The following is a 24,670-nucleotide window of genomic DNA, read 5'->3' as shown; positions in this document are numbered from 1 at the left end:
AAAAGAATCATGTCAAGGATTTAATCTAACGCTTCAGAGGTTCTGTCAGGAAATATGGGATTTGATACACATTCACGCTATTCCACGCACACTTACACACATCTGTGTGCCACAAAAACAGAGACAGACAAGAGTAAGAGAGTAAAAAAGAAATTTCTAAAAATAAAACCGGTCCGTAAGCTTTGTGAAAGGCATAAAACGTGTTTTGTTGCTTTGAGGACTGTGAGAAGAAGCAGTTTTAGCAGTGGCCTGTGGAAGAGACTTTCTGGAACATTTCTCTAAAAATCAATACCTTCTCTGCTAGGCAAAAAAGGATCTCTAATATAGTTTTATGTTATTATTTTTCCTCACACATGATACATTTCTTAGCGGCTGGCAGAGGGGAAGATGGATTTTCTCAACGACTGGATGCTAAATGTGATTCTGAATGTGGTGGGTCAATGAGATGATGCAGAGCCTGCACTCTTAAAAAGGGATGCGTCACTTTCTGCACATCCATAAGTGCAGTTTGACACCTTACAAAGTTGTATTGCTTTTCAACGCTGTATAATGCTGTTCGAATATGTGCTGCAAATTACATACATACATTCAGAAAGATCTTCGATATGCATGGAAAGTAACAAGCTGTGTGCCTCAAACTGCACCCATGGGTGTGATACCTAACAACTCAGTATCACAGATTGAGGAGAGGGGGATTTTAACTGTGATTTGATCACTGTATTTAATACAAACCATGTGATACTGATGACAATCTATTACATGTCTGCATTTGATTATATGGACAGATAATCCCTTAAACACTATGGAAATATGGGTTCAAATATGATTGCTAGAGACCAAATGAATTTATTTAAAACCAAGAGTTATTTAAAACCACATGATCATTAATATTAAAATTATGTGTTCCCTCGTGCAAGCCTGTGATCCTTTGGCCTGTGCAGAATGCACATCAACTGTTATTCACAATAAACACACACTGGGTCCCTGTGGTGTGTGAAGTTGGTTCAAGAAGAATGTAAGCTCTATATCCGGGGCAACAGGGACCTCTGTTGGGTGAAATAATCAAGACATGTCTCAGTACAACTCATTGTAATTCAGTGTGTAATATATTTGTTGCATTATGTGTTGGTTTCACATATGGAAATTCTGCTTTTTTTATCTTTAATTTAAATTTAGAAAAAAACATTTGACTATTTTACTACTTTTTATAGCACCTTGATGATTTTAAAAGTACCAGAAATACACAATGTACACCTGTTGCATTTGGGGATGTATTCAATTTCCATTGTTGACAATATGAATGCATTTTCTGATATCCTACATGGCCTGAAATATTACTGATTCGAAAATTGGTCGCTGAAAGTCTTTTCCAAGCAGTTATTCAAAGCCAAAATGTTAAATCTTTATCTGCCTAAACATCTTTCTACATACCGTAGTGATCCTAACTTAAAGAGCTTATGGACATCTTCCTTGTTTTTCTTCAATGACATACATCTTTCGCATTGTGAAAACTGAGGTCATTTGTTACCTTGGAAACAGCAGTAGATAAAGAAATCTCAACTTCAAGCTCTAGTTGTGGCCATTGCCATGGGAATGTGCATGTATAAACTTTCAAACTGGCCCAAGGTTGATAGTGAAGCTGACAAGCTCAACTTTCAAGTCAACATGGATGAGAAGATGAAGTGGTGCTCAGAATCATGTAAGGTTTTCAAAGCATCTGCAGTGTGTTTGCATGGCAATGGAACAAACTTAATTTGCTCTTGAGGACCATGAGATTTAACCATAAACATGGTTATATATTATTTAGAGGTTATAAATGAGCCCTTTTTACTTCCCAATGTTATGTTTGTGTCCTTTGTTTGATTTTGACTATATCAAATAGACTCTAAGTTTGGCTCTTGATGTGTTCTCAATAAAATGATCTTGAATTGAACAGATTCATTGCCACAGCATCATGCATCGACCCCCTCCATGCCCTCGCACACACACTCGCGCACACACACACACACACACACACACACACACACACATATATATATATATATATATATATATATATATATAGGTTATCATCCAGCATCATCATCCAGCATCATCCAGCATCTCAAATCTACAAACATTTTGGCACCCCTCTTCCATCCTGCCTGTCTGGAGTGGCAGGGTCAGGGGGTTGGGGATGACAACATGGCAGCTGTGATATCTTCCAACGAGGTCCCTCGGTCCAGAGCGGCATGAAGCAGAGGCTGTTTCCTAGAAGGTAGTGACCCGTGTCTGAAGGGGTGCTCTGTTGTCCAATCAGAGGACTGCTGAAGCCTGGCAGCACTACCTGCTCGGCCACGCTGCTCCCTTTTTTTCTCTGACAGACAACAGAGGAGGAAGGAGGCATGACCAGGCAACTCATCATCTGCATCCAAACGTGGTCGTTGAGAGTGTGAGGGAGAGGGAAAGGAAACCAGGGAGACACAAACAGAACAGAAAAAAAACGGGAAATCTAACCTAGAATAGTGAAAGAGCAAAAGTATAACAATTAAAGGATTTATTGTAATAACAACAATCAGAAGGCAAGATGTAACCAGTAGCCTAGCACCGAGATCAAACAGTGCCTGATATGCCACAACAGCGGCATAAGCAGATCCCCTGGCGGATTATGTCGCTCACTACAGCAGCATGTGCCGGTCATCGGAGTAGTATGCCGCTTGTGTTCTTATGGCTTATGTCCACAGACTGTGCTTATGCCACGAACTGTTTAAAGTTACTCATTTAAAGTAACTATAGCCTATTTATGGTGAATAATGAATACTGTTATGCCATACGTATGCCTGTTTAATGTTCCACAACATGGAGTTTTATATGATGGAATGTTTTCTGCTATTAAACATGCCAAAAGTAATATGTTTTATTATAGTTTTAGTTTGCTTTAAAGTTGCTCTAAATCTCTGTTATGGCTTGGTCAGACTGTTAGCATAGGCAAGCTGTACTAAGAATTTAGGGTACATCGGGGATTATATATGAAATTACTTTAGCATAATTTCAAAAGCATCGCTTGTATCCGAGCAACCTAACAGATAAGAGAAAGGTATACATTCCTTTTATTTGGTTAACTTTAGTTGGCTCTATATTTCAGTTATTGATTAGTCAGACTGGCTACAGTGGCAAGGCAAGCAATAGCCATGTTACTTCAGGCTAGCTCTAATATTAACTTTGAGTACATCGGCAAGGTTTGTCACTGACAGTGGCCTACCAATTCATCCTGTCGCTAGGAAACAGTTTGTGCCGGTGGAACACAAGCGGCATACCACACGACCATCACACGCCGCTGTAGTGAGCAACATATGCCGCCAGGGGATTGGCTTATGCCGCTGTATTGAGCGGCATACCTCTCAGGGATCATCTTATGCCGCTGTAACATAGTGGCATACCATCAGCCACTTTTCGATCTCGACATCACTCGATGTAAAGGTAAAAAAGAGATGTATGGAAAAAGAAACAAACGCGAACCTCGTCTGTCTGTCTGTCTGTCGGATTGTCTGTCTGTCTATGTGTCGTGTTATTCAGGCCTGTAGTGGCCTGTACTATTTGAATGTCTCTTCGGACCTACAGATGCCATTTCCTGCATACCTGATCTCTGAGCTGTCCCTTTACATAGCAAACCATCCCCACAGTGTTTCCTATGGATAATTACACTGCACTCAGGATAGCTACAGAAATAGTTCTGCATCCTTTTAAGGTTCTGGAAATGCCTCTGTCTCATTTGAATCTATCATTTTGTTCTTTGACGTGAGGAAATGAAAGTATTCTTCCTTTCACTATGAATGACTCCAATAACTAATTGCTAACAAATGCAGCACAGATTCACCTCTTTTCTTCAGTTTCTTTGACACTTATTTTACACACACACCGACACATCGAGACACACACACACACACACACACACACACACACACACACACATTCAAATAATGTTCATCTGAGAAAGTTTTGTTTCCAACAAGTTTGATCATATCTGACCTGAGTGTGTATGAGTGTATGAGAGCTACAGTGTATGTACAAGTATGATTTGTGACTTAATCCCATGTGTATAGAAAGACAATGGGGAAACACAGGCTGTCTAGTCTATACTTACATGTCAAATGTGCTAACCAAAGCATTGTCCCTCCTAAAACAACTCTGTCTCCAGTTTGCAGAATAAATCAGGGAATAAGAGAATAGTAATCAAGTTGAAGAGAGTAACAGAAATGTGTCTCTATATAACAAAGTAAATAACATACCGCTGTGCAATGAATTCAAAGTTTCAGAGTAATAAATTGTCATTTTACATTTACAGTGGTATGCCAAATGTTGTTGGTTGAAATAACAGCAGCTCATAAATGTTATTAAATTTACCAAAAAACATTATTGAACACTAAAAGATTACTTTTTTTCTGGAAAGTGCTCAATGACTTAATGTAAAATAGCAAAATACACAAACACATTTTTACAGCACATCAAGGCAAGTTTATAGAAAGAGTTGACAACCCCCCGACCCCAAACCCTCCTTACAGTAATACACAGTGTATTCTGTAGTTTAACACAGAGACAATGTCATTAAAAATATGTGAGCTAAAAACAAGAGCTTCTAAAACTAAAGCAAGTCCTGCGATATTAAAAATAACTTTCAGTGATAGTCAAAATACATCACAGATACAAAATATGCCTACAAATAAAATCATTCTTGTTGACAATGGCTGAACAGTTGCATGACTTGTTTGTAGACCAAACCTTTATTTTTTTATTCTGTTATTTATCTGCCTATTTAACACATGCCTCTGCACACTGAGTAAATGCATCCCAATATATTCTGCACACAGGCTTTGTGAGGTTGTAAGTTTACAGACGAACAAAGGAAAATACCAATGTGTTTTTGATTCAAGTGAAAAAGTGTTTTTGTTGCTTTGGACCATAAACAAGCATGTCTGCCACAGCAGGTGATGAAGCTGAGATGGAAGCTGGCCGAGGGTTTAAAGCGACGTCTGCCAGTCCTCCTCAGATCTCCTGCAGGAGGTTGGTGGGGAAGAAGCCGAGCTTCCGTCCTGTACTGACCTTTAGGTAGCCGTTTACCTCCTCACCCTTTTTCACTACAATCTGAGGACACACACAACAAACACACTTAGACTGGGGAATTTCTTAACTGTCTTTCACAAGTGAAGGCTTGTTGTTTGCCTTGATGCTTACATGTATGTGTGTTTGTGTCTATTCATGTCTTTTATAGCTGTCATGTCAACACACGATGCCTGCTTTTACATGAATAACTACACCATGTTTAAAGGCAGGCTTGGTAACTATTTCCAATATACACTTTTTAATACATTGTTTGAAATGGTCTTTACACCTAGACTGGGTAAACCCAAGCTTAAAAGATTGAGCTTGGTCTGGTGATAGCCAGACTACTTTACACCCCGACAGCAACAAATAACTTACTGTAATCCTGTAAAAACGCCCACCAATCACTGCCTCGCGGTCCGCTTGAAAAGAACCAAGGAAATGCCTCCTTGACTCGCTGCGTGTACTTTACCCCTCCTGTGTACGAGCCTGAGCTCAATGTGGTCGTCACATTCGGAGTTACTGCAAGTCTACTGGAGAATAGAGTAGTCATGTTTGTTTTGAACATTCGGGATGATAATATTAGGTGTTTGCTTACCGGTTAATTAGACATGAAGTAGTTTTGATGAGTGAAATTGCGTCCCTTTCTCTGCTCTGAAGCAGCGACGCAGCAGTGTTAGTGCAAGTCTGTGTGTGGGGCAGAGCCTGGAGGGTAGGGGGAGGGGTTAGACAGAACCCAGAAGAGATGCTACTTTTAAATCTTGCTAGCCTTTCAACATTACCAACCCTGCCTTCAATTCATTGAACTGGAAAGCACCATGTGTTTTCTTTTAATTCCCCTTATGTAAAGAATTGCATAATTACTGTGATTGTTATTTTTGCCTTCCTCCTCTGGATCAGTGTTTAATAATTATTAAAGACATATGTAAGAGTGAATTAAGTTTTGCTTTAATTAAGCAATCTATAGATAATTGATTTGAGAACTGGCCATACAGTGCTTTACGCAGCATGTTGGTGTTGACGTTACATCTTTATATTTGTGTGTAAAGTATATGTGTATTTCTGTACCTATAAGGATGGACTGTCCTAACAGCCACAGAAAGATACACAAAGACATATTTCAAGTTCTCAATTCTTTATTTTAGTATGTTCACTTTAGAGATAAGACTAGGATTTTTTTTTTATAGTAGAGGCATTTATGGTTTGGTTATATTATCATGCAAGAGAGAGTGAGTATGTGTGTGTGTGTGTGTGTGTGTGTGTGTGTGTGTGTGTGTGTGTGTGTGTGTGTGTGTGTGTGTGTGTGTGTGTGTGTGTGTGTGTGTGTGTTTGGTGTGTGTGTGTGTGTGTGTGTGTGTGTGTGTGTGTGTGTGTGTGTGTGTGTGTGTGTGTGTGTGTGTGTGTGTGTGTGTGTGTGTGTGTGTGTGTTTGGTGTGTGTGTGTGTGTGTGTGTGTGTGTATTATCATGCATCTGCAAGAGAGAGTGAGTATGTGTGTGTGTGTGTGTGTGTGTGTGTGTGTGTGTGTGTGTGTGTGTGTGTTTGGTGTGTGTGTGTGTGTGTGTGTGTGTGTGTGTATTATCATGCATCTGCAAGAGAGAGTGAGTATGTGTGTGTGTGTGTGTGTGTGTGTGTGTGTGTGTGTGTGTGGTGTGTGTGTGTGTGTGTGTGTGTGTGTGTGTGTGTGTGTGTGTGTGTTTGGTGTGTGTGTGTGTGTGTGTGTGTGTGTGTGTTTGGTGTGTGTGTGTGTGTGTGTGTGTGTGTGTATTATCATGCATCTGCAAGAGAGAGTGAGTATGTGTGTGTGTGTGTGTGTGTGTGTGTGTGTGGGTGTGTGTGTGTGTGTGTGTGTGTGTGTGTGTGTGTGTGTGTGTGTGTGTGTGTGTGTGTGTGTGTGTGTGTGTGTGTGTGTGTGTGTGTGTGTGTGTGTTAACCTGGTCTTTCTTCAGAGTGATTTGGCCCATCTCTCTGTTGCCAACGAAGGAGCGTGTCACCTTGTAGACCCCCTCTCCTGCTCGCACTCGGATGATGTAGTTGGCAGGTATGAAGCCCGTTCTCTCTCCGATCTTCCCCTGGTGGAGAGAAAGCTCTGAAAGTGATGTGTTGCAGCCCCAGTGTCTAATTCAGATATCGTTGATGGCTCAATTTAAACATGAACATATTGCCCAGTGTGGTTTTGAAACCTGAGTGACTTGAAAGCACAGACCAAAGTTAAAACTGCCAATCATCTACTGTTTTGTAAAGCCTATTTATTACCCTTACGGACCACAGTGAGAGAAATAAAAGTGTGGGCTGGTGTTTAGAGGCTGCAAATGGTTAATTTATATGTTTTATTAACCTGGAATTCAGATCGTCAAAAAAGTTATCACTGTGAAGTAGAAGCTCAACACTCAAGGACAGCTCTGCAAAGCTGCAGCTCTCATGGTTTTCACTTTCTGTCCTTTGATTGTCGATTGACTTTACACCATATTACATATTACATAAATATTAAACACAATGCTCTAAAGTAGCCAACTTGGAAGTTGATGAACACACAATGAATGCACCAGAATTCGTTTGGCTCCAAAAACAAAATCCTAGATGATGACCAAAATCGACTTAATTGATCCCTAAGACATCCGGATGTATGTGCGCAAAACAAAAAAATCATAATTTTGGAGAGCAGACAGGATTAAAATCATCATATTGACATTGAGTAATGTGAGAAAATTAATCGGGGACTCACCCTCCACCATTCCTCATTGGAGTCATCTATCACTGTGATGCGGTCACCAGCACTTGGGAAAATATTAAATATTTTAATATTAAATATTGACACAAAGAAGTATGTTTGGTGGAGTGAGACAGTCAGGAAGAAAGAGTAAGCACAAAGAAGTCAAAGAGAGATTCAGAGACACACAGAGAGATTAGGCGAGGTGCAGCGAGGGGCTTACTGAACATCCAGATCATCTTTCTCGATGGCTTTGAAGCGGTACAGAGCCAGATAGTAGTGAGACTGACTGAACACGCCGATCTTTCCTGACTGAAGCTTTTTACTCTGATGAGCACAAACATTTAAAGCACAGTGCTGACTCAACATCACCAGGAAAAAAGTATTGTATCATTCATCATAGTTCATTTTCATTGATGTCATCACTATCATCATCACATTTTCTGACCTTGTCATCAGCAGGAGCCTTGTCTCCTCTTTTGTCTCCTTCTATGTTTGCTGGTACACAACAACAATATAAATGAGACAAAGTATTCAACTTCACATATTGTCACCAGTATTGTAAAGAATATTTGACGTTATTTCTGCTAGGGAGCACAAGTCGGACAAAAGATCTGCATATTGTGTGGCACAGAGGAAATTTATTTTAAGACAGCAACATTTTCAATCAGTCAAACGGTCTGACCCCTTCCCAATGCTGACAGCTGTTCAGCACACACTTACCTCCTTCACCTCCTTCATCCTCCTGTTTGGGCTGGGACTCATCATCCTCTGTCATCATCATCATCATTATCTGAACAATTTAGGATAAACAATACATAATGCATTTATATAGTACATACTGTAACACTTTTAATAACTAAATTGTGCTTTAAGAATCAGATTAAACAAATATTAAAAGTAAATGTGAAGAATAAAAATGGAAAAAGGTTGGTAAAAACAATTGACTGTAACAGTAAAAAAAAGTGAAACTATTTAAAGAAGATTCTACTAACCAACCTGGTGACTTAAAGTTAGAGCTAGGGTTACCAGTTATTAAAGTCTAGTGAAATAGATCTACATATTTACAACGGGCCATTGCAGAAACACAATGTTTACAGATGGTGTATGAAGTGGTATAAGTGCATTCGCACTCACATTCTTCTTGTCCTCTGACCCTTTTTTACGCTCCTTGTTGGCCATGATCACACCAACACGCAGCGTCTCAAACACAGGGTCGGTGCGGTTTGACTGTGCTGCCAATCAGATGTCATCAATCAATCAATAAACAGAGAAAAAAAGGGTGCAGGTGAGTGTGACATTCTAACAAGAGGTATTTAAGTTTAATCAACTTCAGGCCTTATCAATGTTGTTTCTATAATCTTTTTGATTTTATGAACCACAGCACAATCTTTTCATCTGTGATGTTGTATGGTGACAATTCAAATTATCTGATCTGTGACTAATGAAAAGGACCTATATATAACTTCTGTGAGCACATTTCTGGCTTACTTTGGCTCACTGCATCTGGACCATAACATCTCTTTCACTTTAGAGCTTGTGCACACACTGCATTTAAACGAGGAAACAGTTTGTTCAGACCAACATTTACACAAATACAACTAAATTAAGCTAATAAGATGGAAATTCCCGTCATGTGCACTGTTGATCAAAGTACAGTATATGTAACAAACTTAACATCTGGCTGGGAAAGAATTTCACATTTTGAAGCACATTAAAAATAAAAGAATGGTTAATGTGAAATTTCTCTTTATGAAGAAATGTACATGAGCTGAACTCACAAAAGGGCAGCAGTTGTGAGACTGTGGAATTTGGCTGACTGCTGTAGAGGGGTGAACTGTAGGCTCTTCTGAATCCTGGAGGCTAAACGAGGAGAGGAGAGGAGAGGAGAGGAGAGGAGAGGAGAGGAGAGGAGAGGAGAGGAGAGGAAACACTAAATACCTAAAAGAAAATTTTCTGCAGTGCATTTTTGAATTAAAGCCAGCAGTACTCTGTAATACAAAGCTCACAATTTTGCCAAAACACCTCTGGAACTCCACGTAGGACTGACACTGGTGGTGGATGCTGGTTTTGCAGTTCTTACATCGCAATGCAAACTTATTGTTTACTGAAGAGAAAACCAAAATAAAGCAAAATTACAACATCGTTTTTTAAAATCACAATGTCATGCAGGAAACAAAAAGACGAGATGGACGTACAAACTATCATGCGTGCGCAGACGTCACAAAACTTTGGTTTCTTGCAGTAGTGGTCCTTGAACTTGTGAGGTCTGTCGTTGACTGGTTTGATGGGTTCTGCAGGAGGAGGTTCCTCTTTGTCTTCGTCCACTACCTCCTCGTCATAGATGAAATATACCTGGATATAGGTGAGGAAGGAGGTTCAAAATCACAGCAGAGCAAAATAAAAATGGGTCATACAGTATTGAACTGCTAGAAGACAAAACATGAAACATAATGGATAGATAATGGCCAACAATGGTGTATATTAGTGTTTCTCAAATGGGGGTACATGTACCCCTAGGGGTACTTTGGAGTACTTCAGGGGGTACGTGAGTTTTTTTGTTAATTAAAAAAATATCAGTCCTGAATAATTCCTAAAATAAGTATACACTATAATAATTAATGCATTTAGTGATTCTAAACATTTGAAATGTAGCATTTAAGTGTTTTTCAGGTACAATATTGTTGTTTACTAAATTATACACTGATGGTGCAGCGTTGTATTGTGCCTCTTTACATACTGTAGCTAGGCATTTTTTAAATTATTGAAAAAAGTTTGAGAACCATATATATATATACAATATATCATGAAGTCATTTGAAAATTTTATCTGCCAGTGTCATGATCCTGGGTTTTGTTTTATGTCCTGTTTTATTTTGTAGGTTCTCCTTGTTTTACTTCCTGCCTTGTGTGTTTTCCCGCCTTTGTGATTGTCTGTCCCACCCAGATGTGTTTCATCAGTTCCTTGTCAGTCCTCATGTCACCTGTCCCTCGTTACCACTCTCCTATTTTTGAGTAAATTGGTATTGGTATTGTTCTCTTGTTTTGGTGTCGGATTGTCTGTGTTTGTTCCTGGCTCTCTGTGTATCTTTCTAGTGTGTAGTTCCCCCCCTGACTGGTCTCCTGCTTTGGTCCTCCTTTTGATATCTCAAACCGTGGCAGTCAGTTTGCTTTTAATCAAGCAAAGTCGAAACCCCCCTATGGTCTGCTGCATATGTAGCCTGTCTGATGTGTCTGTTCACACAAACTGTATCATCTCAACCGAATAATGACTTCAAACACACACACACACATACGTCAAAACTACTGTCTTTTCTTCATTTTTAGTGTGCTAACATTCCTAAATTGAGTTTAGAAAGTAATTCTGCATGATACTGGGAGTTTGTTGCACTTATTTGTATGTGTGCGCGCACAAACACACACACACACACACACACACACACACACACACACACACACACACACACAATCCATAGGTGGTATAGAGTGGAAGGGCTTAGATCTCAAAATAGCCTTCAACAAAGACCGACAGAATTCCAACTGAATGTAACAACCGACAGCTACTCCTAAATATAGTACAGTCTAGTCAAACTGAGTCATGTGGATGTCACACACACATTCAAAGATTTGCACACACACGCGCACGCGCACACACACACACACACACACACACACACACACACACACACACACACACACAGCCAAGCCAAGGGACGCCTGACAGGCTGGACTGGCTCCGACTCTCCATCAATGGCAGGACTGTGGCCGTCAGGCTGTGAATTTACACTACAATAACTGATAATACCAGGAACAGTTCACACATTACAGCACCATCACTCTGCAACTCGATTTAGCTATCAGGATTCCTAAACAAACCTCCCACAATGTGTCATTCAGCAGCTTAATCAACTTATTCAAACTCACTTTGGCAATCTTTTTGTCAAATCAAGAGAGCAGAAAAACAGGGGATATGATATATGTACAAACATACTGTTAGGTTGTATGCTTATGAATTTTTAATGCAAATAAATGAAAGGGTCAGTTCAGCCATATTACAAAAATACATATATTCCTCCAGCAGGATTCCTCCAGTGGTATCTGGCTGTCCAGATAGTTTTGGTTTTGTTGTCCAGGGCTAACATTCATCAAACAGCTAAAAAGTGTGAAAAGTGAAAGTTACAATTCTTAACTTTTGTACTTACAAACTGGAGAATAAAAGGTATTTATTAAATTGATTTGACATAAAAATCCTTAACTAATATTAAATTTAAGAGAGCTGTCTTAAGTGTTATGATTGATGATACGTTAGCTGAAGCAATGTAGAATTCAGAAGAGGATAGTTTTAGCCTGCTACCTGAATTTGATTTAAACACTTGTTAGAATGTTACACCCCTTTTTCTTACTGTAATCAGGTGTGCAAACAACAAGAATAAAGCTGGCGTTGATTATCTCTTCTATAAATCTTCAATAACTGCTCTTGTAAATGTCTTACTAAATTCTCTTTTATGATATTACAATGTATTAAGTCTACTAGCAACAAAATTTCTTTCCTACACCAGTAAAGTTTTCTTTTTATTCCCTACTTTGAATACATAAGATTGTTATTCTTTTCACATTTTTGCTAAGGATTTCACACAAATGAAATCAATTTAAAAAAGAATGAATTACATGTTTTTGCAGAATAACATCATTGAATAAAATGAAGGATTTAAAAAAAAAAGAATAAACAATGGAGCAAGCTCCAACAGGTGGGAAATTGGGATGAGTAATGCCAGCAGGCCAACCCAGCCCAGCCCTGAGTCAGTATGTGTGTGTGTGTGTGTGTGTGTGTGTGTGTGTGTGTGTGTGTGTGTGTGTGTGTGTGTGTGTGTGTGTGTGTGTGTGTGTGTGTGTGTGTGTGTGTGTGTGTGTGTGTGTGTGTGTGTGTGTGTGTGTGTGTGTGTGTATGTGTGTGTGACATAAGTTAAACACTCTGATTGGCTATTGGTAGCATACATTTCAGAGACAGATACAGTACCAGTCTTTTGACTAGTACTGTATCTCAAATCCTGAGCAAATAATCCAAAATGATCTGCATGACTAGATACCACTAGAGATATGGGGTGTGTTTTTGTCATTTTTAATTGTATTTAACCAGTGATTCCTATGAAAACATAAGCTCCGATGATCTCAATCAGACATGAATAATTCCTAATGCCATGTAACATTTTGTTCAGAGTTTCTTGGCATTGATAAATAGTACACCGCCCCATGATGTGGTGTGTATGCCACGTGGTATGTTGTGGATATTGGCTGTCTCACCGTGTTGTCCTCCTCTTTCATCACATTATCAGGGAGAGGGGGGTTGTCATGAATATCCACAGAGCCCTTGTCATCCATCCTGTCATCATTGGGTAGCAAATGTCACACGGAGAAGCAAATGTTGGAAGGCAAAAGACAAATATGTGGCTAAGATTTCTCATGGTAGTCTCACTCTATCAGTGCCTGCCTTAAGATGTGCACATTCTAGGTTTTTAAGTATTATTTATGTAATTCTCTGGTATGACAATACATGATGACAGTAGAAATTTAATTATCAGTGATCTACATAACACCTAGACTAAACTTGTTCAAGTATCTTTATTCCTTTCCTGTTCCCGTCTACAGACTGAACTTACATGTCATAATAAGCCATGGTGTGGCTCAGTCAGTCAAGGTGTAGTTCCTCCAGATATTCAGAGTCTGGACCAGCAGATGGCACTGTAGACAGAAAGCACATCAGCATCACTTCTGTTGCTGTGAAGGCACTCCCAAAGTGTCCTCTGAAATTCCTGTAGGTCACTAACAATAAAGGAACTTATTTCTGGTTTAAATAATATTAATTCACAGCTCTTCTTACCATGTTATGCATTACTTTCAGTGAACAATGTGCAGCTATTAACAAGATGGAGGGAACGCTGATGACTGTTCTTGAGAGGCAATTTGATCTTAGCAAAGTTAAAACAAGGACTCACTCGTAACCTGGTACAAGATATATGGCAAACACATCTACACAGGGTTTAGAGGGTTTCCCCCTTCTTAGGCTGCTCTACATGTTAGAATCCATGAACAAGAAAACATTAACACTAAAGTATAGAAAGGGTAAAAAATGACTAAGGGAGGGTAGATCATTCATGCAACTGACCGTGAAACTTGAATTCCACTTCTTCTCATAGTGTGGTGGTTCTCAGACAGTCTCGGCCCCTGCAGCTTGAAACTTCTTTCTAGCTTTATCTACCAGGCCTGTTGTTAAGTCCTTTACATGCTCAACTTTCCAAATGAGGCTCCAACAGGTGGGAGATTGGGATGAGTAATGCCAGCAGGCCAACCCAGCCCAGCCCAGCCCTGAGTGTGTATGTGTATGTGTATGTGTATGTGTGTGTGTGTGTGTGTGTGTGTGTGTGTGTGTGTGTGTGTGTGTGTGTGTGTGTGTGTTTGCCCATGTGACTTTTTGGGACAGCTGAGCACTTTAAAAGCTGAGAAGCTCTCCCAGCAGAGTGGTACAAACAAAAAAACAAAGTGGTCTACTTTTGGTTTCTCACTCAGCAAAGTAAAGCGTCATGTTCAATATTTGTGGCCTGTGGCCAGGTTGGTTCAGTGGGTAGAGCAGGCGCACATATACTGAGAGGTTTATGCCTCGACACAGAGGTCCAGGGTTTGAATCTGACCTGTGACGATTTCCTGCATGTCTCCCCCCTCTCTCTCCCCTTTCTCACCTAGCTGTCCTGTCATCATTAAAGGCGGAAAAGCCCAAAAAAGAATCTTTAAAAAAATATATTTGTGGACTTTGTCAGTTGTCAGTTGTTTAGTATGACAGTAATGACAGTATGATTGAGATTGTGATTATGGACTCCCTCTGCCCCTTGGCTGTGTGTGTGTGTGTGTGTGTGTGTGTGTGTGTGTGTGTGTGTGTGTGCAAATAAATGAATGGATGCTGGTATATAAACAGGCAATACAATGTAACACAGTTGTTCATGTAAAATATGTCTTCATGCCATCAGTAACTGTAATTCTTGGAAATACTGTGCATTAATTACACTGTACTGTACATTATAATGTGTTATAAACTATGTATTATGTGTTTATTTATTGGTTATAGATGTACTGTACATGGAGGTGGGGGTGGGGTGGGGGGTAAAGAGTGTGTGTATGAGCATGGAATGTGTGTGTGTGTGTGTGTGTGTGTGTGTGCGTGCGTGCGTGTGTGTGGAACATGTGTGTTGAATGTGTGGAATTATGAAGTAGAACACAACAGAATAGAACTTCTTTGTGACATAATTCCATCCCTCACAGATAACCTCATATCACTTCAATCCTGGACTTTGAACTGTGAACATTTCAACCACAAAAAGAAAAACTTTTCACTTCAAACTCATCATTTGCAAGGGCAACAAGCAGAAGAAAGAAAAACTGAAGATGTCTCACTAGAAAGAGGTATAAATCATTCTTCAGTATTTAGGCTGCTTTTGACTTCTAACCCACTTCAACTAAATTTAAGAAATAAACATTTGAATTTTGCTGCACAATGTTCATTTTACAGCTACAAGTACTGGTTATTTTTTCAGATTAAGAGTTTATATACAAAACATATGACCAGTTTATAAAATATGATGCACTGCATTAGATTTAAGCACCCAACGGTTTATGAGGCAGTTAAAATTAGCTACACCTCAACATTTGAATGCAGCTTACATGTTAGTCAATAATAATAATGATCCAATAATATAATAACATAACACTGACAGGGGCCATTCTGCATTAATAGTACTTTAACTCTGAATGCTTTCAGTCAGTTTTGTTGCAAAGACTTCTGTACTTTTTTTTTTTTTAATTTTGAATAGGATTTTTTCTAAAATAGATAATCTAAATACTCTAAGAACCCAAAAGACAATGTTCATGAGATTATATCAATTGTGAAAAGTATTAGAAGATAGAAATTAAGCCATAAAAACAATGTATTATTTTTAAACACCTTGAGTAAAATTAAAAATTGTGAAGTTGTCCATTCATTTATAGTCATCACTATATTATACATGTACATTGCTCCACAGGTGCTTTGTGGCAACACTAGTACTAATAGTACCTGTATATTACACGTTGCCACTGCATGTCTTTTTCCAACAGAATATAAATGCCAAACAAAGCCCTCTGGATCCAGATAAAATGGAGAATGAGGCAGAACATGTAAAAAACAGAGAGACAGATTCTACCTCCAGACCCTCCAGCAGGGAAAGCGAGAAGACGGTCTCCTCAGTAATCGATGAAATAGCCAGCATAATTGTCTCAGATAAACTGGATCGGACTTCTTGCAATATTAACGAGTTGATGCAGTCTATCTCCTGGTGGGAGGCTGAAGAACGCTCTAAGTCAGAGACGAATGATAATGAGGATAAATCCTCAGCGGATTGTCGCATCAACCAAAAGGTGAAGCGTCATCTAAAAAGATTTTTTGGCCTCCGCCAAATATTTGCAGAGCACAAAGGAGAGCCACTGAAAGACACAAAGGAAGACCTGGTCATTGAGATGGATTCAACACAGGCACCATCAGGACAAGATGGACATCATGTACCCACAAATGTCAGCACACAAAAGTTTTGTAATTCTGACTGGACAGTTGAGAAATCTGCAGGCACACATGGCAGAAATGTCATTAAGAGGATGAAGTCTACATTGAAGCGCCACTTCAAATTGAAAAAAAAGGCAGCAGAACAGAATTTGGATGGCTCTCCATGTCCTGAAGACCTACGCTCTAACCATCTGGAGGGGGAGCATGAGGATGTCACAGTAGAGGAGACCATAAATATTTCCTCAACTTTGTCACTCACCGGCTCATCCCAGCCAGAGGAGCATTATGAAGTGACATCTGAAGTTATGGAAGAAAATCTTGTCACAGACATAGTTTTAACACCAGGACGCTCAGAAGCAGAACAAAAAGATGAGATCGCCGGGTCAGCCAGCAGTAACTTGACATCTAAAAACACTAATCTGAGAGAGGCGCCTATCTATATGGAGATGGATGCACCCTCATGTCCTGAAGAGGCGTATCCCACTGCCTCAATATGCTCCAATGAGGACATCAAGGCTGCTGAAGAAGCAGACCTGAACTCTGACCCTGTGGAACTGGTGGATGTTAAGCATGAGGACATCACACCAGAGGCCAAAAAAGTTCCCTTAACTTTGTCCCCCACTGGCTCATCTCGACCAGTGGAGCATCATGAAGTGAGGTCTGCAGTCATAGAGGACGACCTTGTCACAAACTTAGATTCACTACCAGGACCCTCAGGGCAGGATGGACATCTCGAACCTTCACAGGTCAACCTGGCAGCTGAGCACAATGTGGATGAAATTATCATGACAGCCAGCAGTCACCTGATGTCCAGTTGTGCGTCTCCTAAAGAGATGTCTCCCACTGCCTCAAAACGCTCCAGTGAGGACAACAAGGCTGCAGAGGAATCAGGCCTGACCTCTGTCCCTCTGAAACTGGTGGATGTGGCAGATAAGGATGCCACACCAGGACCTTTCCTGGTCCTACCAGGAGCAGAACATGCAGATGAAGAAGTCAGGTCGGCCAGCAGTGAGTCGAGATCTAAAGACACTAATCTGACAAAACCAGGATCTCCGTTTTCTGACAAAAAAGTCTGTGAGACTGTGACACAGAAGTCTTGTAATTCCGTCAGGATAGATAAGAAATCTGGAGGTGGACATGAAAGCAAGATCTTTAATGAATGGAATACCTTCTTCAGATCGAAACCAAGTGAAAAGGTCCAGCTGACAACAGGACAGGATTTGGATGATGCTGTCGAGTTAGAAAGCAGTGACTCAAAATCTGGCTCTCCTTGTCCTGAAGAGGCATCTACCACTGCCTCAATACGCTCCAGTGAGGACAACAAGGCTGCTGAGGAATCAGGCCTGACCTCTGTCCCTCTGGAACTGGTGAATGTGGCAGATAAGGATGTCACACCAGAGAGTGTCATGGATGAATTGATGAAGGACAACTTGGTCACAGACATGGATGTCACACCAGGACTTTTCCTGGTCCTACCAGGAGCAGAACATGCAGATGAGGTCGTCGGGTCAGCCAGCAGCAACTCGAGATCTATAGACACTAATCTGACAAAACCAAGATCTCCATTTCCTGGAGAGGGGCCCTTCATGGAGATGGATGCACCCTCCCAGGAAAACAACAAAGATGTCCGTGTGACCAGTTTGACGGTCAGTACACAGACGTCTTGTGATACTGTCAGGACAGATGAGAAATCTGCAGGTGGACGTGAAAGCAAGATCTTTAAGAAGATAAAGTCTGCATGGAATACCTTCTTCAGATTGAAACCAAGTGAAAAGGTCCAGCTGACAACAGGACAGGATTTGGATGATGCTGTTGAGTTACAAAGCTGTGACTCAAAATCTGGCTCTCCAAGTCCAGAAGAGATGTCTCCCACTGCCTCAATACATTCATGTGAGGACAATAAGGCTGCTGAGGAATCAGACCTGACCTCTGTCCCTCTGGAACTGGTGGATGTGGCAGATAAGAATGTCACACCACAAGAGAAAGAAGATGTTGCCTCAAAACCATCCACCCTCAGCTCATTACCACCAGTAGAGCATCGCAGAGAGAGTTTTTCAGTCACAGAGAAAGAACTGGTCAAGTACAGGGACTCAACCCCAGGACCTTCAGAACAGGACAGACATCCTGAGGGTTTCCAAGAGGACAATGGAGCAGCAGCATTACCCCAGCTCATTGGCCTGAAAAATGTCTTCTACACCATAATCAAGGGATTCTTTGACAGCCTTACTGACGAGTAGGTTATTTAATTTTCTCACAGAAACTCCTGCCAACACTTGAATATATTTGACATTTGTTGTGTATATTTTTGTTTTGTGATTTACCATTGTTACACTGTTTTTGTCTTTTTAAGGGAGCGGAGAGAAATAAGCAGAGGTGTTTATAACACTGATGTGAAGGACAAGCTGGCTCACAACTGTGCGGAGGTGCTGAGGCTCGTCATAGAGACCATCACTGATATTCTATCACAAGCCATGAATCAATTCGCTCACCCACACGCTACCTTGACCAGGGGGAGTCCCACCTCTTTCCAGGCATGTGGGGCAGTTGGCCAGAACTTTGTTTTGACCGAGGACAACCTCCAGCAGAGTTTGAAAAACACTTTCGGCGAGGCTTACTGTGAAGTGATTGGTACAGACACATCTGTTAGCATCACACCCAAATTCACGGAGGCCATTATGAGAGCGATCACTGATGAGGTCAACTCGATTCTGTCAGAAACCATACAAGCCTCACTGAGTGGAGGATCCTCTCATGTCCGTTCTGATACCTGCTGCAAGTTCTCAAGTTGCAGAGCATGCAAAAAGATGTTGGTAATCCGGGCAATAAAATCCCTCCTTACACAATTTGAGACACAGAAACAATCAGATTGTGAGAGTAAAGATGACAGATTGACTGATGAACATACCGCTAAAGTCCACGAGAAGAAGTCGCCGTGGTGGAGCTGTTTTCGTAAACTACTTAAGAAGAAGGTCCACCCGGTTTCAGATGAACAAATGGACGAGGCTGTCAGGTTGTCACCAAATAAACTGTCATCTGGACATAGACTCTCCTCATCTCCTCAAGCCACATCCAGCACCTGCTCGAAGTGTTCCAGTAAACTGAACTCCACCCCTCTGGAGGTAGTTGATTATGTAACAGAGGATGAGGATTTCACAGCAGAAGATACTGGAAACACCCCACCTTCAGACTTAATCGGCTGGTTTCCAACAGCTTGCCTGGAGGAGACGGTTATGACACCGAAACATTCAGATTGTGAGAGTAAAGACGACAAATTGACGGATGAACATACCATCAAAGTCCATGAGAATAAGTCGCCGTGGTGGAGCTGTTTTCGTAAACTACTGAAGAAGAAGGTCCACACGGTTTCAGATGAACAAATGGACGAGGCTGTCAGGTTGTCACCAAATAAACTGTCATCTGGACATAGACTCTCTTCATCTCCTCAAGCCACATCCAGCATCTGCTCAAAGCACTCCAGTGAGCAGAACTCCACCCCTCTGGAGGTAGTTGATTATGTAACAGAGGATGAGGATTTCACAGAAGAAGATACTGGAAACACCCCACCTTCACACTCCATCGGCTGGTTTCCAACAGCTTGCCTGGAGGATGAGGTCATTGTTTCAGAAAACCAAGAAAGCCCACCCCTATCCACAACTCAGACCGAGGTGAGAAGTTCTTCTTGTCATCAGTTTAGTGACTCTGGCGATGTGAAAAGTGATGTTGGGACAGAGCAGGGTGTCACGGCTGCTTCTGACACTGAAGCCAATGAGACCCAGGCTGAGAAGAGCAACAGAATCTGCCCATATTGCAAGGTATGGATGCATTTACCTAGGAAAGGAAATTGATTTGACTAGAAGTTGACACGAGTTCACAGTTCAGTTACATAAAACAGCCTAACTGAAGGACCTCTACTGCTCACTTTTCATACACAAATACAATTGGTTACTCTTACAAAGTTGTGTATGCAACACTTCTGCTTGCAATAAAGCTTTCCCACGTATTCCTAACTTTACTCAAGTATTTAGTAAAGGATCTGAGGTTGTAAAGTGAAATGTGTTCAACTAATTCAGTCAACTTCAACTGTCATCTTTATGTTGAACTATACAGGTTTATTTTATTTTATTATATTTCTGTACTTACCGTTTTATTTCAAATATCCTAAAAGCGCAAGATGGACAATGATGAGAGGGCTTCAGCTCAGGATCAGGCTGTCCACACCAAAAGGTCATCTCTGCTGAAGAGAATCTGGCTGTTCTGCTGCCGTCAGAACTGTGATTCCTATGAGTGACCTCCCCACTTAACTGACGACAAATTCTACTCAATTCCCTTTCCCTACTCCCCATCCCTCTTTTTTCTTAAGTAAATAAACTGAAAGTACAGTAAGCATAGTGTTGACGTGTGGTCTATGGTAAATTATGTTCTGGTTCTGGTGGTATATTGTGTATGTGATGTACTGACGTTGAGAATATATGTAGTAGGTGTTCTGCCGCTCTCGATCATATCACATGATCATCAGCAGATGATGCTTATCTTATTTTCAAGGTTAAAGGTATAATTGTAGGACTTAACGAATACATTTTCATGACAAATGGGAAAACTACATCTGCTGATGAAAACCATGTTACGATTGAAAGCTACATAGCAGCTATTTAATGGACCTGAGACTGTTTTCTCAACTGCAGTTTCTATGAACTAAAGCTGGCACTAGAGAAAAGGAATGTCATCGTATAAAGAGTACACTGTTTTAGCATTGCACGCCTATAACATTGTCGGACATTTAAAGAAAAAAAAACACAATGCAACTCGACTCGATTCACTCGGCTGTGCAGATTCAGGTGTTTTATGCTATTTGCAGCTAATGTAGTGTGGAGCAGAGATACGGAGTGGGCTACAGAGGTCTGGTAAATTCACTTCTTTTTAACTCCACAGCAAGAGATTTTTTCATTTTCAAATGTCTAGTCTTCAGACCCAACTGACACTGTCAGCAGATTTTGTGCAGCTCCCTTGGGGCGCCAAAAGGGAGAAAACCAAAACAAATTGTATGCAGTAGTACTCCCCAAAACCTGTATACAGACTTTGATGTGTAAAATCTTTGGAGTTCCCCTGTCAAATCAAAAGGATTCTTTCTCTGGGGAGCATGAAGATGCTCAGTATGTACGGACAAGAATTAAATTAAAAGGAAAAACCTGCCTAAATGAGCAGAGAAGCAAATAACTGCAGATGACAGAGACTTCAGAGTCAGCTTCAATAAAGTCAAACAATGAACCACATGACACAGAAGATGTTTTGAAAGATTTTTTCTCGACTTTTATATTTTTAAAAACAAACAAAAAAATAACAGATTAAATAAAATTTACAGTAGACATATGCAATCATTGTGCACTTTAACTACTTCTTCTGATACGTTCTGCACAGCTGTCAACGAAAACCGCAAACACAACGGGGCGTCGGGGTGGATATGGGACAGTTGTGGGAAAGAGGAGAGGACCAAAGAAGTGAGGTAGAGGGCAGTAAGGAGGAAACAAATGTAGGAAAGAGGAGAGGGGATGAAGAGGGAAGGAGTAACGGATAAAGGAAGACCTAAACGTTTTCACTCAGGGAAAAGAAAGAAAAATCACTGAATATATAGATTTCTTTTATTCCTTACATCACTTATATAAATATATTGAATCCCAAAAAAGAAAAAAAACTTCTGAGAAGAAAAAAAACAGCGCAATACAGAAACCCACAACAGCAGTAAGGCAAACAGAAAGCAAGAGAGGAGAGAGCAGTGAGAGAGTACATGAGAAGAACAGAGGAGCAGAGAGATAGGAGGCAGTATGAGACATGGCAAGAAAAAAGAGCTGGGAGCGGTGCGTAAAGCAAAGAGAGTGCGCAACTGTGCGTATGAAAATTTATAAATATGTGAGATTAAGAGACGACTGGGTGACGGAGAGTTGAGGAAGGAGAGAAAGTGTTGGCAGAAAAAGGAGTAAAGGAGAAAGGGTTAGAGAGCGGAGGGATGGGGGGGGGGAGAGGAGGAAAAGGTTTGACTGAGGTCGACTGTCCAGTGTGTTTTTGTTATGTGCTACGTGACCCTGTTGCCTGCGTTTGTGTGTCTCTTGGTATGTGTGTGTGTGTGTGTTTGTGTGGCATTGCATGTGTTTTTGTATAATGGCAGCACACATTCCACGGCAACAGTGAAACACATGCTTCGCGTGTCTTGTGTGCTTGTCTGCTATATAAATACAAAAAAAACAATTAATAAAAACAAACAAAATCATATTTGCAACCAAATGCCTGTCACCTCATGATTTACACCTTCTTCCCTTTTATACATTTGACACATCATTTAACTCAAGTATTTTTTTTTGTTTTTAAATTGTACACTAAGAGCAGTCCCCCTCAGTCCTCCTTCCTTTTCCACCACTCCACCATGAGTCTCTCTCTTTCTTTCCTCCCCCTCTCTTTTCCTTTCACTGAGAACTGGCTCTCTCCAGCACACGCAGGTCATAGTTTTTTTTGGCGGCCCTCAGTTTGAAGAGGCTGGCCCCGCTGTTGTTAAGTTTGAAGGAAGCACTCTGGGCAGCCATGGTGCTGGGGAACACTGCCACTACTGTGTAGAGGTGAGCCGGGTCGTTGCCGTCCCCCTTCACTCCTCCAGCTCCCACGCTGGCCCCGAGCCCAGCGGTGGCTCCCAGCCCAGCAGGCCCTGCACCAGGACAGGGGCCACAGCCTCCTGCTCCTCCTCTGCCACCCTGGGGCTCCTTCAGCCACTGGATCTTGGCACCGCACATCGACAGCTGGTTGAAGAGCTTTTCAGCCTCTGGACGTGAAATCCCCTCTGGCAGGTCCGTAACCTCGAGTACTCGACTCACCACTGGACAAAGAAGAGACGAGGATAGTCAGAGTGAGACAGAAGATGTTAGCAGACTTGATTGCTCAATCTGTATCTTAACAGACTTGAAGCACCTCTTCCAGGGACCTGCCATGTGTGTTTGCTTGCCTGTTTCAGCTAAAAACTTTTTTGCAACATGCAGTGCTTGGGGGAATTATGGTGTGCACGGCCCTGAGGGCAGCAGGATACTCCAAAGGAAATCCAATTTGGCGTATTTTCAACAGCTGTAGAACTGCACTTGAATGCAGTGCTGCAAGCACATGGCAGTATACACTCAGCAACTCAAGGTTTATTTAATGGCGTCCACACCAGATGGAGTTTGAGGGAAACAATACAAGAAAATCAGATAAAAAACTGATACATCCTGTGCTGCCCTCTAGTATCTACTCACATTCACAGCTCACACACTTGAACAAAACTCAGCCAAGGTGCTCAGATGAGAACAGAGAGTACCTCTAAATCATCAAATTCTCAGGTGGCGCTCTTTGAAAATTAAAAAGCACATGGGACTGAGTATAACAATACCTGCAGAAAAATGTAATGATAACAATGGTAGATATTCTGATCTGTGATGATGCATCTCTAACTTACCAACATCAGTGGTGCCGAGATCTGTTGATGCCGATTTGAGTGTTTGTTTTTTCCCTCGTGTCCCGTGTTTCATTACTCCTTGGTTCTGAACGCATAACACAGATATTATGAGGTTCATTATTACAATGCAGTTCCACAATAAGACACTAGATGGGGTAGAAGCAATCAGTGGGAGCCTTAACAGTTGCAACATACACTAGTGGGCACAAACAATGATGGCCAGGTCACAGTGTGTTATGGCTTCCATTTAAAATGGATGGAACTTCAGTACTTCTTGGTTACACAACATTCTTCAAAGAAAGATTTTAAACAATTTCCAAACAGCCAACATTATACGACTGTGACTTAAGAAAGTTGTGACTGTTCCCTAACTTTGATATACATCTTCATTCACAGAACAAAGATACTCTGTGTTGACTATTTGGTCAGTAATACATTTTAAGGCCGTTACACACCGGGGGCGTGACGAATAAGCGGTGCGAAGATATTTTGCATCAAAACTAGTCACACTGGCAGCGATGCCAATTTGCGACAGTTTTGAATAAAAGTTTCGGATATTCACGTCAGCTCAGTGTCGGAGGGACAGTTGGAGTTCTGAAGAGAGAGAGAAAGTGAAGGAAGATGCAGTGAGCGGACGAGAGACCGCGGTCGGAGCAGAGGAGAGTTAACGTTAAGCGGTGAAGATATCAAGTTAATGTTCAGCAGCTGGAGTCTGCAGTTTGATCACAAATAAGCACGGAGGTATCATGTCTTGTTTCTCCGGCTGCTGAGTGGAATGACCTGGGGTTAGCTCCAGGGACTCCAGCCCTGTCTCCCCCCAAAGCAGTAAAA

The 24,670-nt window shown here is 41.1% G+C and overlaps 3 protein-coding genes across 25 annotated transcripts in view; 1 reads left to right on the top strand and 2 right to left on the bottom strand.

The window, feature by feature from the left end:
• Positions 1-4,528: 4,528 nt before the first annotated feature.
• Positions 4,529-14,155, bottom strand: LOC116051535 (SH3 and cysteine-rich domain-containing protein 3). Its single transcript, XM_036002275.1, has 13 exons — positions 13,951-14,155; positions 13,445-13,526; positions 13,089-13,167; positions 9,987-10,143; positions 9,798-9,895; positions 9,570-9,651; positions 8,926-9,023; positions 8,512-8,581; positions 8,237-8,286; positions 8,012-8,115; positions 7,804-7,855; positions 7,013-7,150; positions 4,529-5,121 (listed from the first exon to the last, which is right to left on the bottom strand). The coding sequence occupies exons 2-13, from the start codon at positions 13,459-13,461 to the stop codon at positions 5,023-5,025; spliced, it is 1,044 nt and encodes a 347-aa protein (XP_035858168.1). The 5' UTR covers positions 13,462-13,526; positions 13,951-14,155; the 3' UTR covers positions 4,529-5,022.
• Positions 14,156-15,115: 960 nt separating this feature from the next.
• LOC116051614 lies at positions 15,116-20,754 on the top strand. 4 transcript variants are annotated; one of them, XM_036002556.1, is made up of 5 exons: positions 15,116-15,239; positions 15,930-17,005; positions 17,348-18,604; positions 18,722-20,183; positions 20,537-20,754. In XM_036002556.1, the coding sequence occupies exons 2-5, from the start codon at positions 15,969-15,971 to the stop codon at positions 20,657-20,659; spliced, it is 3,879 nt and encodes a 1,292-aa protein (XP_035858449.1). In that variant the 5' UTR covers positions 15,116-15,239; positions 15,930-15,968; the 3' UTR covers positions 20,660-20,754. The 4 variants fall into 4 exon arrangements, with proteins under 4 accessions (XP_035858449.1, XP_035858451.1, XP_035858450.1 ...); XM_036002558.1 differs by having other exon boundaries at positions 15,930-17,419; positions 18,062-18,604; XM_036002557.1 differs by having other exon boundaries at positions 15,930-17,441; positions 17,949-18,604.
• Positions 20,755-21,655: 901 nt separating this feature from the next.
• LOC116051373 (R3H domain-containing protein 2) overlaps positions 21,656-24,670 on the bottom strand; it is a 79,950-nt gene continuing 76,935 nt past the window's right edge. For 19 of the 20 annotated variants that reach the window (XM_031301732.2, XM_031301743.2, XM_036001872.1 and 16 more), the window contains 2 exons: positions 23,840-23,924; positions 21,656-23,230 (listed from right to left, as the gene is read on the bottom strand). In XM_031301732.2, coding sequence (XP_031157592.1) covers positions 22,827-23,230; positions 23,840-23,924 — 489 coding nt within the window. In that variant the 3' untranslated portion in view covers positions 21,656-22,826. The remainder of the gene's footprint in view (positions 23,231-23,839; positions 23,925-24,670) is intronic. The other variant, XM_031301737.2, reaches the window with a different exon arrangement.

This window comes from Sander lucioperca, chromosome 6, assembly GCF_008315115.2.
Source record: "Sander lucioperca isolate FBNREF2018 chromosome 6, SLUC_FBN_1.2, whole genome shotgun sequence".
Classification (NCBI taxonomy): Eukaryota; Metazoa; Chordata; class Actinopteri; order Perciformes; family Percidae; genus Sander; species Sander lucioperca.
The sequence above is the reverse complement of the archived record's forward strand: the minus strand, read 5'-3'. Positions and strand labels throughout refer to the sequence as shown.

Bases quoted from the DNA above. Each gene is read 5' to 3' on its own strand.
- LOC116051535 (XM_036002275.1), bottom strand. The intron at 10,144-13,088 runs GTGAGACAGCCA...ACCTATATCCAG, and splicing joins TGAAAGAGGAGGACAACACG to GTATATTTCATCTATGACGA. The intron at 9,652-9,797 runs GTGAGCTTTGTA...CTCCTCGTTTAG, and splicing joins AGAGGTGTTTTGGCAAAATT to CCTCCAGGATTCAGAAGAGC.
- LOC116051614 (XM_036002554.1), top strand. From the start codon at position 15,969: ATGGAGAATGAGGCAGAACATGTAAAAAACAGAGAGACAGATTCTACC. The intron at 18,605-18,721 runs GTAGGTTATTTA...TGTCTTTTTAAG, and splicing joins TTTGACAGCCTTACTGACGA to GGAGCGGAGAGAAATAAGCA. The intron at 20,184-20,536 runs GTATGGATGCAT...ATATCCTAAAAG, and splicing joins GAATCTGCCCATATTGCAAG to CGCAAGATGGACAATGATGA.